At 39.1% G+C, this 18,001-nt stretch overlaps 1 protein-coding gene across 2 annotated transcripts in view; it reads right to left on the bottom strand.

The window, feature by feature from the left end:
- The window catches only part of ADARB2 (adenosine deaminase RNA specific B2 (inactive)), a 540,786-nt gene that overhangs the window by 185,946 nt on the left and 336,839 nt on the right, over positions 1–18,001 (bottom strand). For both annotated transcript variants that reach the window (XM_075827434.1, XM_075827433.1), the window contains one exon: positions 1,005–1,091. In XM_075827434.1, the coding sequence (XP_075683549.1) occupies positions 1,005–1,091 (87 nt within the window). The remainder of the gene's footprint in view (positions 1–1,004; positions 1,092–18,001) is intronic.

Below are 18,001 nucleotides of genomic sequence, written 5' to 3' on the forward strand. Positions count from 1 at the left end.
CGTCTTTCTATTCTTTTTTTCTTGTTCAAATCTTATCTCTGCATAGATCTACCTCTAACTCAAAAAGCTAAAATTTGGCATTTTATGTAAATCCAAGAATCATTAAATTCCACTAGTGCATAATACTATAAGTTAGAAAAGAAAATGCCAGCCTTTGATTTGCCTTTAAACATATATCATGCACAAGATAACCTACAAATGTAGTTTATGATTGATTCTTGGATCTACTATGTCCAGCTCTCACAGTTAATATTGTTCATTGTAGTGCCATTTCTGCAGTAAATTACCATTAAAGGACCCCCCAGGCCAGTTCTGCTGCACTTTTTGGCTCAGTTTTTAAGCCAAACACAGAAGTGGACACAGAAGAAAGGAGAAGCACCAGTTTTTTCTTTATACCTTTTCTTAATTTCAAAATTATTTTTGGCTTTAGCTCAAAACGCTTAGCCAAAAACGGGCCAAAAACTCTGATAGATAGATAGATAGATAGATAGATAGATAGATAGATAGATAGATAGATAGATATAACAAAAATTCAGGCAGCACACCGTAGAACATTGTGAAAAAAAGTGGGGTATTTTATTTACCCTAAGTGCAACGTTTTAGCTCCGATTGCTGGAGCCTTTCTCAAGCCGCTTGAGAAAGGCTCCAGCAACAAGAGCTGAAACGTTGCACTTAGGGTAAATAAAGTACCCCACTTTTTTTCACAATATTCTACGGAGTGCTGCCTGAATTTTTGTCTGTACCTATACGGGACAATCGTCTGTTCCCCAGCGCTTGCACCCATACGCTGCCTGTGCTGCTGGACTTTGGATTTGATAGATAGATAGATAGATAGATAGATAGATAGATAGATAGATAGATAGATAGATAGATAGATAGATAGATAGATAGATAGATAGATAGATAGATAGAAAGAAAAAAAAGAAAGGAATTGAAGGCAATAAGACAGAAAGGAATATCCACTTTAAAAAAGAAAAGCTATGACCTAGGTTAAAGGTACTTACTTAAATTATCTTCATCGTCCATGCTGCTTGCCCCAGGATTGATAAACTTGAACGGTACGATGAAGGTAGACAGCATGCTAATTTTTTCTGTAAGAAATTAGAATATTTTACAGTCATGTTTGAAAGGTCACTAATCTTAGAATACAAGTTAATAAGTAACATTTTCAAAGCTTTCATAGCTGGACAAGAAGCAGATGGTAAAATATAGTTACATGTAAAACAGTCCAGCCTCGCTATACAGTGTAAAAAACGGAACTCTGTTAATTTCACAATTTGTTCTTTAGGATCTTCAATGAAGATAAAATGAACCAATGTATTTGTATAGTGTTTACTGGAAAGCAATAGGGCCAACTGTATATTAGCTGGTTTTTATTTTATGTGTAGTTTGGATTTCCTGGTGACCCTATAGCAGGGATGGACTGACCTGTCAGGCATTATAATAGTGTCCAATGCCCATGGCAAGAAGAGGCCAACAGCCCCATGGTTCTTAAAATGATAAGTACTCCTCAAATGCAATGCATTAACATGGTTATCCGGGTTCTGAATTTTTTTTTCTATTGGCTGCAACTCAGATACTTTAACAAGAAGCAGTCCTCACCTATTCTTACCCCCTGCAAACATGTGCATGTGAACAATCATCGGGAGTCAGAGCTGGATCGCCGGGAGATAGGATAGGTAAATATTACGTCTTTTGTTAATTTCCAGCCATTAGCAAAAATGTTCAGAACCCGGATAACACCTTTAATCCAAACCAAATGCATAATGGCTACAGCGGTGACGTGTACCAAGTGGCGGCCGTGTCCCGAGTGACGGCCGTGTCTTCCGACGCTCGCACTCTCTCTCCTCCTCCTTCTCACAGTGCAGAGAGCATGTGAGGAGGAGGAGGAGGAGGGTCTTTTTTTGCTCCCTGTAGGAGTCGGAATCCCCAATCCCCGGCCGGGGTAGTGAGTGACTACACTGTCCATATATGGACACAGCAACGTCACTCACTTCTGAAGCGGAATCCCCGACGCTGTGACCTGGGATTCCGCTACAGGAGAAGTGAGTGACTACACTGTCCATATATGGACACAGTGACATCACTCACTTGTGGAGCAGAATCTCCGACCCTGTGGCCGGGGATCTGCTACAGAAGAAGTGAGTGACCACACTGTCCATATATGGACACAGTGACGTCACTCACTTCTGAAGCGGAATCCCCGACCCTGTGGCCATGGATTCCTCTCCGGGAGAAGTCAGTGACTACACTGTCCATATATGGACATTAAAGTCAGTGACTTCTCCTGAAAGGGGGGGGTGGATGGGTGCAACCTACAGGTGGCTGGGTGGCATTACCTACAGGGGGCTGGGTGGCATTACCTACAGGGGGCTATGTGGCATTACCTACAGGGGGCTGTGTGGCATTACCTACAGGGGGCTGGGTGGCATTACCTACCAGGGGGGCTGTGGCATTATCTACAGAGGGCTGTGTGTCGCAACAAATTTAAATGAAATTCATTCGATTTTAAAACGGACAGGGAAAAATAACGGATGCAAAATGGGTCAAAATCGTCCGTTAAAAGCGGCAACACGGCCCGGAACAGAATTGGAACGGATGCAAAACGGCCGGGAAAAACGGCCAACACTCGGACCCTGTAGTGTGAATAAAGCCTACCTCTACCGCTCTGGCGGCAATGTGGCAGCTACAGGGGTACTGTGTATGGAGCTATCTACTGGGGGGCTGTGTGTGGAGCTATCTCCTGGGGTGCTGTGTGTGGAGCTGTCTACAGGGGGGCTGTGTGGTGCTATATGTCACGGACACAGGGTATGTGGACCCACTAGGCCACTCCGCCGTAGCGGGGAGGCAGCTGACCAGGTCATAGTCTATGCGAAAGTCAATGGCAGACAGTAATGCTTGGGTACCTGAAATAGCCCATGACCTTTACTCTTCGGGGGTCCAAATCGCTCTCTGTCAGACAGAGAAATACCATTTTGAGCCCTAACGGGAGGTTATAACTATTAAAATACTAGCACTGTACATCACTACTGAATATGTTGGCATAATATAAATAATATATATTAATAATAATAACCGAGGAAGACATTTCAATGTAATCAGAGAATATGTTTTCTCAGCATAATTTATAATGTTCATTTACAGAAGTTCTTCAAAGCATTCAATTAAGACATTAGTTGAAAAGAAGGCACAAAGGAAAGACATTTGAATGATACTGGCAGCTGGAAACTGCAGTCCAAAGCAGTTAATGAAGCAGAAAGTAGAGGAAGAAGAGGAGCTGCATGCTACGGCTACGAGGGGAGATACATTTAGGACACACCATTTATACCACGGATTGGGTAAGGTCAGGGGATGACTAATGGGACTTCATGATGGTAACATTGTCACACACAAGGCTGAGTAGAGTTCTAGACACTGCTATTTTGGTAGCTATGGGATGTTTTTGAGTCAGGTGGTACATTCATTATTCAGCATTTTCTGGCAATTAACCCACGTATAATCATTCAGTTCACTCTGCAGCATTTCACCCTTGTCATAAAGATACTAATGTGCTACCAATTTATGAAATCTACTAATATGTGTAAAGAAGTTCATGTCCATAGATATTTTTGAACCAATGTTTGACAAGTTGATCATGACTGACAAAACATTAGAGATTTTAGATGGGTGGAAAAGGCCAATTTAGACCATTTTCTGCTGACTATTGACTGCTTTTCAAGACATGAACTAGCTTAACACATTCAAGACTAAAGGCAGATATCTGTAAAAAAGTTTATTTGACGTGTTTCATTTTTTTGGGTTGTTGTCGGGTACAGACTTTTTCAATACTGGTAAAGTTGCTCATGCCAAATGGCAGATGTGCAGCCTATCAGTAGGAGCCCACACCAGACCACAGAACAAGGCATGATCCGGAATGACAACCGAGAACAAGAAGTACCTGGTTTGGACCTTACACAACCTTTAGATATCAGACTGATCCAGTAGAATTTTAATGTGTAATAGGAAGAATAATGGTGACTTTAATGGGTAGATGTATGGTTTATCATGTGTTTTATAAACAAGTTATGGATCTTATAAATAGATACTATATAAACTATGGCTCTCTAATTCACTGAAAACTAATCTTATGTCACAAGTTAAAATAAATATTTTAAAAAACAGCAGTAGAATCATTTACAGGGGAAGTAAATAGTCACTAAAGCTCAGCTTGATATGACCGAACTATAGGCATATAGCATATATATGTAAATAAACAATGTATATAGAGCAGAGAAGGCCCCATAGTAAAAGTCAAAAAGCTGTATCATTACATTACACTGCTATTTTGGATTGGAGGGCCTGGTGACTGAAGCCCTCCCCACCTAGATAAGTAAAGCATTACTCTCTGTTTGCCTCTCACTTGTTTGCTATCAGAGTTGTGATTGTGGAGAGAGGAAACCCAGTGAAGCTTCACCTAACTTAGGCTTGGTTCACATCTGCGTCAGGGCTCCATTCTGACGTTCCGTCGCAGCCTTCCGTCAGAACGGAGCCCTGACTGACACAAACATTTGGGTCAGTCAGGGCTCGCTTCTGACGAAAAGCTCAGACGGTACATCGGAACGGAGCCCTGACACAGATGTGAACAATGTCTTACAGGAAAGGGGGATAGAGCTTGTCTGAGCTAGGCCCCTACTAATCATGAGCCCCAGAGCAGGTACATGAATATAAACCCTTGATATGTATTCTATATAAATATAAAGAAGAGGTTAGAATGAACCAAAGGCCTTTCACAGTAGCGAGCAAGAACCGGTCTGTAGTAGCCTCACTTAGTTCTTCTTGGATACTTTGCGCTAGAGAAATTATTACTCTCGGGGCCCCATGACTGTAGTTTATTGATTGGTGAGGGGAACAATTTCCTATTATTTTCTAAAGTCCACAGTATCTTATCTCTCTGTGTGCTATATTTTGTGACACCACATGGCCGGATTTTATATGACCTTTAGTAGTCCCTTATTTTAAGTCATGTAGGAATCTACGTTTTTATTGTCTTTATTCATTTTAAGAATTTTTTTACATGCAGTTCATACACCAGCAGAAAACCCCTTTTTCCTAAATGTGTGCTATGATTACAATCCTAATAACTCATTATGCATTGTATATCCAAAAATGATTGATATTTACCCTCCAGAATACAAAGCTGCAGGTTCATGATTTCACAAACCATATATATTGAATATTAAGTTACAGTCATTATTCATTTTCAGGACTGACTTTTATATATTTTATGATGTGACAGATAACAAGAAAAAAAACCTCCTAATAAGCTATCGTCTTATATCTTCCCTTATTCCAAATTTATAACCTTATTACAGAGCTTCATTTGTGCACCATAATATATTGCTTGAATGATATCATTAAGGTAGAATAATACAATAACTTCCCCTTGGCTTCAGACAAAAAAAATATACAGGAAAAACATTTCAATGGAAATAAAAAATTACAAGCAAGGTCTGATTTGACCACTGTTATTTTGGAATTATCTTTTTGCTAACTGTACATTACTTCATTGTGAATGCGGTTGTATTTCTTTTATATATCTCGAATAAAACACCAGAATAAAAAAAAAAAGACTTGCAAAATGGCCCTCTCTATAGATATAATTGAAACATTACTTTACCATTTATTTACTTCAGTCTTTCAATGGAAATTCTTTACGCCAGTGTAATAATATAGAAATATTTTGGGTGGAGGTATTCAGAAACTCCCTTTCAACTGCAATTTCTACCCAACACGAAGAGTTTCCACTTACTGTTAAAGCTAAGTGCCACATCCTAAACTCGGAAAGATTGGAAGGTGCAGCTTGTATTATCTGTATGGAATGTAAGAATAAACATTTCCACGTGATTGGTGGGGCTCGAAGCAGTGAGACCCTGTCTTTGTCCTTATAAAGAAGCGGAATCATGACCTGAAGGGTCACTTTGAATACCCTTTTTACACAATACTATATTGCTTTTAAAGAGGGATGGACTGTGACAAAACAAAGAATCTACAGAATGAATGCCTGAAATGTAAAGAAGTTTTTCCACGAAGGACATTGATGACCAATGGACCAATGACCAAAGGAAAGGCAATAAATATGTGATCGCTGGGGGCTCCACCGTTGGAATCCCCCCGATCACTAGAAAGGAGGTACCGAGTCCATCTCTCGGCTACTTCCGTCAGCCCTATAGACAATGAATAAAACCGCAAGGTGTATGCATGACCAGCGCTCCATTCAAACTACTCCTTACTAAGGTCGTGCAAGAAAGAGGAACAGGGGCTCTAATAATAGGTGGCACTCCCAGCAATCAGACATTTATCACCTATCCTGTAGATAGGTGATAAATGTTCTTTATGGGTTAACCCCTTTAAAATATTTATATAGCAATGTATATGTATTTTTAGAATGTAATATGGGATTTATCTATTTCTCTATATCTCCTTTTTGGTATAAAAACAAAAAACAAGATTCCATCTTACGCAACTGTAGATGTGTATTAAGTGCAGGCTCTATACAGTATATGCTTGCTGAGTGGGTGAGGTCTTCCTAGTGAGATGTTAGAGCTGTGCTGTGTCCACTGAGATAATCAGATCTCTCTCATCTGAAATTCACCTCCTCTCTCTCCCTTGTAAGGTTTCTCTCTCACACACACACACACACACACACACACACACACACACACACACACACTCAAGCGCACGCACACGCACACACACGCTCAAGCTCAAGCAGGTACACTGTAACATGATTCCTCCTCCTCCCCCTACCCTCTCACGGCACAAGTATCACACAGACACTGCTGCAGATTTCTGTCTAGTATTTACAGTTTCAATCTAGATGGATTTTTTGGTGACTGAGGAGGTTTCTGAACATTTAAAGACAACCAGCAGGGAACGTAGGACTACAGGCAACTGGAATGTGAGAAGGAAGCCACTTTCTACTAGCAACATTCACTGCAAAGTTTCATATATTACTACTGATTTATGAAAGAAAAAAAAAATACCATAATGATAGTTATACCTTAATCCATATGGCACATGCAAATGGAAACAATGGAGTATTTCCAGTTGTTCAGATTGAAACCCATTATTAGTTCCTACTGCTTTAGCTCAGCATTATGACGTTAAATTACGATTATTACGTTATTGATAGGACTTATTGAAATATATACAAAATGATAAGTCAACGAAATGTTAATAGGAACAGAAAGGAAATAATCTGACACAAGACACATCTGCTTTCCTGTACATAATTACCACTGACATGAACAAATGTACGACTCCTGGCGCTCCCATCGTGCATGTTTTAAAATATAGTTTTTCTGTTTTTATCCAATAGATGTGTTGTCGTTAGAATGAATTCTATTTGACGCAGAATGATTTCGGGCTTGAAGGGCTGCTAGACATTGGTAGTCATAACTTCTTCACTCACACTAGCATGAGACGAGGGTTGACTGATTAATCAGATAAAACCGTCTGCGCGATGAAGGATTAGCTGCTGGGAAGAGGATGAGCAGGAAAATATAGAAAGGAGCCTCTTGTTGCGATACAATGAGAAGCTGCAATAAAATGTATCAAGTACTTTACATGCACCTCAATTGATAGAATTATTATTTTACCGTCCTTGTCGAGGCTTTGATTTAACCTATGTATAACCGTGACAAAATAAAAACGTAAATATTTAACTTCTTTTTTTGGTGTTTTTTTTTAGCAAAATCAATTTATCTATGATTATATTTTATATGTTTTCATCACAATTCATTATCAGCTTGTTATTAAAAAAGAAAAGGAAAGAACATGTACTTTTAAAATCTTTGTTACATAAACATTAGAGGGTTTGTCCTATGTAGACAACAACCACTTTTTCATCTGCCCTATTAGGGACCCAAAATATGGGCCAGAGTGCAAAACTATTGCAAAGGATGGCTCCTGGTTAACAGCTGATCAATGGGGATATGGAAGACAGACCCATGGTGATCAGCTGATCTCTAAGAAAGCTTCATTCTAAGAAGGTGTTGTCCAGTTAGGACAACCCCTTTAAAGGAGGTCAAAAAATCCTACATAATAATAGATTGTTTTATCTAAAGGGGTTGTCTCAGGACACACATTTATGACATATCTACAGGATGGCATGTCCCACCTTTGGGACCCACGCCTATCTCAAGAACAGGGGTTCCCCGACCTATGATTATGCCATAAATGTCTGTCGTGAGACAACCCCTTTAAAGTTTCTGCAATAATCTTTTGTTATTACGAATGATGTCCTAAATTACCAGACTTTCCAGGCTTTTGGGTGTTCTTCAGAAATTACCCAAGTCGACATAGGTTAACTGTAGTCCATTTTAAATCCCATGTTCAATTATTGGAAATGCCACACTGTTTGGTTTTATCCTGTTAATATGCGGATACCAATGGGGGCTGTAAGACTATAAATGTCAAGGCTGGTCTTTTGCCCCATAGGTTTATTACAGGGTGTCCCACTGCGGGGACTACCAGCGATTAGTTGTAATTTTTTGAGATAACATGGCAGGAAGTATTATTTTCCCACACAGAGCTGCCCCTGAAAATAAGGGACATCTGGGGCATATGTTTGTAGTAAAAATGGGCATGAAATATTTTCTAATAATGTTTATACCTAAAAACAATAGGGTAACAAAAAATTTACTTAGAAAGTTGAGAAACATGCCCAACAAAGTTGGTGTTCGACGGTAAGGTGTGCCATACAGTGAATGTGAATATGGCACATAGTTACATTGTGCTCCCTCCAGATACCCAGTATCTAATACATTGCATGATGTCCTTTAGTGAAAGAGTACAATAGAAAGTAGCCATGAAGTAATGGTCAAAGACCATGGCAACTGACTGAAATGGTTCAGCATAACTCACTTTCAGGAAGAAGACAACTGTCTCTTTAGGACCACCTATATCTCACTACCCTATAAGTCAATGTTCAACCCTTTATATAGTCTTAAAATATGACTCTGGTTAATAGCTAAATGAGAGAAAGGGTTGGATAAGTGCAAAACCTTTGAAGTCACTCTTGAATGGTACTGATTCTCCTTGCGGAAATCCAGCTGGTATGAAGTGTTAAAGGGATTTTCCCACAAAACATATGTATCCCCTATTAACAGGATAGGGGATACATGTGTGATCACTGGGGTTCCGACCGCTGGGACACCCAGCGATAAGGAGAATGTGGGACCGAAAGTCCCCTGAAGTGCTCCATGTGAATGGAGCGCTGGTACTCATGCTCGGCCAGCGCTCCATTCTTTTCTATGGGACTTCCAGAACCGCTGTCTCCAGCAGCTCCATAGAAATAAATGGAGTGCTGCGGGGAACTTTCGTTCCCCCATTCTCCTCTTCGCTGGGGGTCCCAGTGTATGGACCCCCAGTGATCATACATGTATCCCCTATACTGTGGATAGAGGATAAATGTGTTTGTGGGAAAACCTATTTAAGGGAAAAGTATGCAAAATAGCTCTCCTCCAGTAGGATGAAACCTATCTCTTTATTCCAAAAGATGCATTAACGGCATCTCACTCAGTCAACCCGTACCCTACTCCAAAACAGTACTATCTATAAAAAGGTATTCCTGCTTTGGCTTTTAACCCAAGTCATGTTTTAATCCTCTATAAAGGGTCAAACATTGGCTTACAGGATAGTCACCTATATGTTGCACTAGAAAGAGAGTTATCTTCCTTATGAACGAGAGCTAATTTCCATACTTTTCCCAGGAAGCATTGTCGATAAGACTGGATCTCCGCAAAGTAAATCAGTACCTTTCAAGATATACAATGTTTCATGACATCATGGACAGGACAACCTAAAGCAAAGGCGGAGGCAGCATTGCTGTGTCGGGGCTGCATGCAACTGATGTTACTGTATAATCCCAACCTAAAGAATTGCATAATGAATAACATTTGTGTAGAACATGGTTACAGCTGCCATTTACCACCACAACAAAAAAAAAAAAGGAAAAGGGAGGCTGAAAAATCAACTTATCATACGGATGTCCCAGTTTCATGGAAAGCCTCCATACACCATGCTCTATATTAACAACATACATATGGGCTGAAATAAGCTAACAAAGAAAACATGCGGTTCTTAACATTGACAGGCACTGATATGATTTCAAACAATAGCTGTTTTGCATTTCTCTTAATGTGCGCCATTACTAATTCTGACGGAAATAGATCATTTTAAATGAACAACAACAATTAGGCAGATGGCCACTGACGATTTGCCAAAATGGAATTAGTTATGTTTAACAGAATCTCTTTACATCTTAAATTCTAATTGCTATTCACAAGCTTCTTCGTGTCCCTTAGAATTGTTGAAAATTAATATATTGCCAGTTACACAATAGAATAGTGATAATTGCTCATCATAGTTGACACTTTGTAAGAAATGTATTCATTCAAAATCAGGCTACTATGTAGTTATGAGAAAATCTTGCACTTTGTTCCAAATGCAGAATTGGATACAATCGAAACTTTTCAATTAATATTCTACTACTAATACTTTAATTAAAGGGCCAATGAACCTGAAATGGCTCGATTTAAAATAGTTTGGTAGAAATGTGAGATTGTTTCAGCTTGCTCAATAGCTAAGCTGTAGTCTGTGTACACCCAGGGTGGTTGTGGTGCAATTCAGGACTGGATTATTGGTACGGCAATTGCCCAGGGGCCTCCCCAACCGCAACAAGACAAGAGTTAAAAAAGATTTAAAGCGTACCTCCAAAAATATAAAAGTTTAAATATGTGTTAGAAGGACTTATTTTTCAGCATTTGTTACTAAATGTCAGAGATCCATTGGAGATTCAATGTCCTAGCTGCCTGAACTGCTAATTAGAACAAATTTGGTAGTCAAGCATGAATTTGTATTGCCATAGGGAGAGGATGATAAGTTGTGAGATAACTCCTACTCGGCTTATTTATTGCCTAAAGAATGGATTGGACAATTTAAAATACAACATGCCAAACTATGTTTTTCCAAACAGCCTCCACCAACCTAGATCCAACCCTGGCGTAGATACTACATTCATTTTAGTCTCTTTACGAACCATTTGTAGGTTTTGCTTAATAAAAAATAAAGAAAGAAAAACATTCCACAACTGCATTGTATGAAATATGTATTACTGCAAAAGGGATTATGAGAATATACAGTATACATAGAGAGAGAGAGTGAGAGATCTTAAACGTGACTCTGTGTAATACACAAGACCCTCAGTGTCAGGCCTTGAGGCCAGCATTGGAAATAATTGTGAAGAACTACCCTTCAGTTATACAGGAAATAATCCAGAATAGTAATAATAACATTTACGACGTTTTCTGCTTCACTTTTCATCTTCAGAGAAGTTTTTTAACATTGTGGTTTAAACACATTAGCAGGGGAAAAATCATTCCAAGTTTGTTGATTCCTTGGTTCCTACAAATGAAAAGGCAAAACTCCTATCCTTTACCCCCCCCCCCATTCCTGATTATACTCACTTAAGCAACTTTCTACATCAGAATTTTTTCCAATGGATGGTTTAGGGTTAGTGATAGTAATCCTGTAATATTCCAGTGGGGTCTGGAGTGACCCAGCAGTTAATACCTACTATCTCTGGTGGTCTAGCGTGATATAGAGGTTAATATTCATATCCATTATCCACAGTTGTCTAGGATACTTTTTAGTTTAATATCTAAGAGGATTTAGTGGCTAACACTAAATATGATAAAATAATTACAATATCTGGTTGTTATTATATTTTTAAAGGTGTTGTCTTATAAAGACAACCTCTGTCTATAAGCTCTATTGGGGCATATGGACATCATAGAGGGGGTCCTTATGAACCAGGAGAGAGAGCTGCTCTTTCGGACCCGGTTTATCAATACATTGCATGGTCGATCATTCATTTGAATGGCCAGCATGTATTGCTACGTTTTGGCCACTGCAGGCAAAATGTATAGCCAGAATCAGCTTCCCCAGTGGTTAACAGCTGATTTGTGGGGCTTAGAGAAGCCCTACTCGCAACCCTGAATAATTTTTTAAAAGGAGCTGTCTAAGGCCAACGCACATGACCGTGCCCGTAATCACGGCCCGCAAATTATAAAGTATGGGAGCATGTTCCATAAAAGCAAAAAATAGGACATGTCCTATCTTTTACGGAGCCTTTCTATGGCTTGAACACCTTCCCGTAAATATACAGGAAGGTTTCCGTGGGCAATAGAAATTAATGGATTCGTAATTACGGACCGCAATTACGGACGAATTCTACAGTTGTGTGCATAGGGCCTAAGTGAGACAACACATCTAAGATGGTGAAAGGATTAATGGAGGGAGTCTCAATAAGTCCAGAATTCTTGAAGTGGTCGTAGCTTAGTTTTTCTAGTAGAGAGATCCAAATCCCTTGCTTACCTTCACACCACCATCCAGTTAAAAGATGAAAATCTGTCTGCTTGCAGCTATTACTATGGAGAGCTCAGGGATTTATATAGCACCCTTTGAACTCAATAAGAAATCAGTATACAATGGGACACTCTGTGTTTTAGACAGTGTAAGCTTAGATCAGGCATTCAGAAAATGCACCAAATTTATCACAGTGGTAAATGCTGTATGATAAATTTAGCGCAACTTACTTGACCTGCTAGACACTTTTTGCCTTCTTATACCATCTTTGATTTGGCTTAGTTTGCAACGGAATTTTGTGCTAGTTTTTTAACTGCACAATGGAGCATATTAAACCACGCCCCCTTTTAAAGCTAAGCCACACCCTTTTCTGAACACTATTAAAATATGTCTAGTGAGGCACAAACAAGCACAAGGTCCATTTTACGACACATTCAAGCTGCTGACACATTAGTACATTTGCCCCATGTGTTTTCTGTAGTGTGAACAGAAAGATTTTTTTCACTTATCTCAATGGGGGGAATTTTGGCCAAACATGCACCACGCGGCCGTGTGCCATCCATTCCTTGTTCCCATTGGACATAAAATACAAAATAAGTATACTTAAATCACCGCTCCTCTACTCTCCCCTGAGGCCGAGCAGCGTTAGGGCCCTATATGCAACGCAACACTCAACCCCTTCAGTGCTGCGTCACATACAGCGTCCTGATGTTGCCCGGTGTCAGTTTCTTGTATGAACCACAGCATGCTGAGGGAGCCTAAGGGGACCCAGAGGGGAGGAGAGAAGCAGTGGAGTGAGCATACGTTTTTTACTATTATTTAATTGTCTGATGGGGGGTAGTCTGATAGTGGGGTAGTCCGATCTGGTGGGGCAAGGTACGGGTTCTGGCACAGGCCTCTAACTTGCTATGCCCCACAGAGTGAAATCTATTCCGTAATTTGTGCCAGTTTTCTGACGTAAATTATAATAATTTGTAGGTCACACCCACTTTTCAAATGCCACGCCCGCTCTTTACAAAATTGCCAAGGGTGGGGTAAAAAGGCTAAAACGTGTTTTTTTTTAACCATTTTGCAACATTTGTATGTCAGAAAATTGGTGTTGAAAGGTTGATAAATTCTCCCCAATGTTTTCACCTGTACTTTTTGATCACCTCTCCAAATGTAAACTTATTTGAATTAGTAATTCTCTCCCTTTTTTGAGTCTCAATGATTTTTGGGCGCATAATAATCTTTGACAGTCATTTTGGGGAAAAATTTAAAAATTCTTGGAAAAAAAAACCTCAATTTGAATGTAAAACAAAGCAACCAAAAAGCTAAAATAAAAACAATTGTAGAGACATTCCAAGTCCTATACACACAATACAAACATCAGAAATAGCTTAATATATATTTATGAATGTTACAAAATGATCTTTCATATCAGAGCGCTGTATATCTCAGCTGTCATTTCCCGATAATAGCTGGGAAATGGAATTGTTGCTCCACTCTTATCACATGAAAAGAAACAAGAGCTTATACAGACGTGTAAATGAAGGTAAATTATAATAGTTGAATAAAGAGCCATAAGCAATTCGCATCATTGTTTTTTTTTTCTCCCGATCTGTTGTATTATGTGGCTGCACGGAAGGAAAGATGATGGAATTTTATTACTTGCTTAACAATATAAATGTAAACAGGCATTTATAATGGTGCGGCTTAGCAGATGTACTTCCTACTTATAACTATAATGGCCCACTCAGCTCCTTTCAAATAAAAGGCTATTTCCAAAATGAAAACCCATTATATTTGTGGAGCATTATTTATTTTTATTTTTTATTACATCTTCAGAACAGCAAAGTGAGTAATAAGGTACAAAGCGCTGCCTGGCTGCTTTATGCTCTATGAGAGAATCCTCTATGCATGCTCTTCTCTATTCGGTTTTACTAAAAATCAATCCAAAATCTTGTTGAGCCTAGTCAAATTAGATCAAAGACGACTTAATTTAGTTTGCACAATATTCTCTACTCCACACTCAGCCCTCAGACAAGTTAAAATACAATACTTTGACTTATTAAGGGTTTATATGAACCTTTTCTAAGAGTAACGGTATGAAATGAATTTTCCAAGTCATCTGTTTCTATTCTGTGTTGAAAACACCCATTACAAAGAATTTAATTTTATGAGTCTCCTCTGTTTTCCAGCTCATAAGGATGAGTGCTGTATAATCCCATCAAATACAAAAAAAATTGTGTCTGCCTTTTTCAACCAATATGTCTATGAGTAGTCATAATACAATTCACTATTCCCTCCTGTTGCTGTTGAAATGATATTTATTGTACATTTATTGTTTGGCAATCTCATCAGCGGGCTTATATATTGTCTGACTTGGCAAAAATTGCTTGCATGCTGCTTTTTGTAAGGGAGAAATTTCAGCTTGGTGGGCAGACGTGTTTGGGCATTTAGGTATTTTTCTTCTGAAAAGTAGATACGCAGAGTAAATACATCTGTATGGACATTAATGTACAAATAAACTATGAAGAAGCTGGGTTTAGTAAGATTCATCATGATATTCAGGTTTTACAAAAATTTATACTATGTATGTTGTTTATTTAAAAAACAAATATTTGTATTTTTTTTAAAAAGTTCTCGCACTCTATCAGATTCATATTTTTTATTGTCAATTACAGCATTACAGTAATATCTGCAGCAGTAGTCAACATAGCACAGGGGCTCGGTGGTTAGCACTGTTGTCTTGCAGCATTTGGGTCCTAGGCTCGAATCCGACCATGGACAACACCTGCATGGAGTTTGTATGTTCTCCCCTGTAGTATCTGGGGCATTAATGTGTTAAATTGCTGCTGGGCCTGATAACCTGTGTCATACACTACATCCCCGTATTTGTGTGGGTTTCCTCCAGGAACTACGGTTTCCTCACCCACTTAAAAAAACATACTAATACGTTCATTGGTTTGCTATGAAATTGGCCCTATGGTGTGTATCTGTGATAGGGAAATTATATTGTGAGCCCCATTGGGGACATGGACAGATGTGAATGTTGACAATCTCTATAGTGGAATATGTTGGTGCTATGTAAACTACAGAAATAAATATACAGGGTGGGCCATTTATATGGATACACCTAAATAAAATGGGAATGGTTGGTGATATTAACTTCCTGTTTGTGGCACATTAGTATATGGGAGGGGGGAAACTTTTCAAGCTGGGTGTGGACCATGGTGGCCATTTTGAAGTCGGCCATTTTGTATCCAACTTTAGTTTTTTCAATGGGAAGAGGGTCATGTGACACATCAAACTTATCGAGAATTTCACAAGAAAAACAATGGGGTGCTTGGTTTTAACGTTACTTTATTCTTTCATGAGTTATTTACACGTTTCTGACCACTTATAAATGTGTTCAAAGTGCTGCCCATTGTGTTGAATTGTCAATGCAACCCTCTTCTCCCACTCTTCACACACTGATAGCAACACAGCAGAAGAAATGTCTCCCGATCTGATCCCCTTAGACTTTTATCTTTGGGGCAATTGTCTATGCTATGAAGATACGAGATGTGCAGCAACTGAAACTACGGATACAGGAAGCCTGTGCTAGCATTTCTTCTTGTAAATAGCTCATGAAAGAATAAAGTAACGTTAAAACCAAGAACACCATTGTTTTTCTTGTGAAATTCTCGATAAGTTTGATGTGTCACATGACCCTCTTCCCATTGAAAAAACTAAAGTTGGATACAAAATGGCCGACTTCAAAATGGCCGCCATGGTCAACACCCAGCTTGAAAAGTTTCCCCCCTCCCATATACTAATGTGCCACAAACAGGAAGTTAATATCACCAACCATTCCCATTTTATTTAGGTGTATCCCTATAAATGGCCCACCCTGTATATTATGGGCAGTATAATGGTTAAAGATTTAAAAATATTGCCTTGCAGCGCTGGGGTCTTGGGTTTGATCTTCATGCAGTTTGTATGTTCTATCCATGTGTGTGTCAGTTTCCTTTTGGTTCTCCGGTTTCCTTTGATACTCCAAAAACATATTGATAGGTTAATTATCTTCCTATGAAATTTGCCCCATCGTGTAGGTCTGTGAGGAAAATTAGATTGTGAGCACTATTGGGGACATGGATATGGATGATGAGCATCTCTGTGCAGCGCTGCAAAATATGTTGGCGCTATATATATTAGTAACAGGAAATATTACACAACTGTACATTGTCAAAAAAAGAATGGTCACATAGTGACAACTCTCCGATCACTCCTTCTTCCTAACAGGTCATAAAATGACCAATATTCAGAAGGGGGTGACATTGAGCACAGAAGATAAGACTTGACAGGGTAAAGATCATTTAAAATATGTGAACCAGTATGAGTCATAATAGTACAATTTAGGCTAAAAAAAAAAATATACATTTACCATAATATAATTATTAACAAATATTCACCATTCATTCTAGGAACATTTACTCTACAATGGATAATATCAAGGACGTTTAAAAAGGTTTGTCTGAGAGTTAAAACAATTAAACTAGCAGCAGTAAATGTTATAAAACGGAAAAAAAACAAAACCCCACAGTACTCACCCGTAAAATCCCACGCTGTTCTGGCACCGATGCTCCGGTGGTCCTACGCTGTTTCTCGTTTATTGTCCAAGATCACTGGCTTGCCATATGGGCATGTGACAGCGGCAGTCAATCGAAGGCCTCAGTGGTGATGCCAATAAGTACGGCATCCGACTGGTGCGGCGGGGATTTAACAGATGAGTTCTTATTTTTTCATCTTTGAACATTTGCTTCTGCTAGTTACATTTTTTTTAAACTCTCGGACACCCTTTTAAATATAGGACATCTTCTGTGCAGTAAAAAGGAGCTCGTGTTTTCCATTATATCACCAATTGCACCAATGTAACTACAAATCTAAATTCTATTTCTCTTTTTTCTGTTGCTTTGCAAATTGTATCTGGTGTAAAATCCGTTTTCATGTAAATGACGGTATTAAGATATTCTCAAGTAATCGTCTGTGCAGTCAGATACCATATAATCACCATTAGTGTCATGTTATGACATCTAGAATAGCTTCCTGTTGACAAGGGTAAACATATACTTCTATCCTGATTATAGACATTTGTTTTATGTCACTCTATATTTCAAGATAAAATTTCAGTCTTTTAATGTACTTATTATACAGTAGGACTAGAGGAGATTCACATATTTTTCTCTCCCGTAAACCCTAATCTAGAATCTGTGAGGAAAGGTAAGTGCTGGTTACTTTTCAACTCATCCACTGTTAAGTGTGAAGATGTATAATGGCACATAATTGTTCTCTTGTACGCTAATCTTCAGGATCCTTAGGCTTTATTAAGACGAACGGGAAATACGTGCGTGCAACGCGCGTGATTTGCACGCGCGTTGCACGGACCTATATGTGTCTATGGGGCCGTGCAGACATGTCCGTGATTTTTGCTCAGCGTGAGTCCGCTGAAAAAAAGTCACGACATGTCCGTTCTTTGGGCGTTTTGCACGCATCACACACCCATTGAAGTCAATGGGTGCGTGAAAACCACGCATGCCGCACGGAAGAGCTGTCAAAAGGATGAATGTAA

This window comes from Rhinoderma darwinii, chromosome 5, assembly GCF_050947455.1.
Source record: "Rhinoderma darwinii isolate aRhiDar2 chromosome 5, aRhiDar2.hap1, whole genome shotgun sequence".
Lineage (NCBI taxonomy): Eukaryota > Metazoa > Chordata > Amphibia > Anura > Rhinodermatidae > Rhinoderma > Rhinoderma darwinii.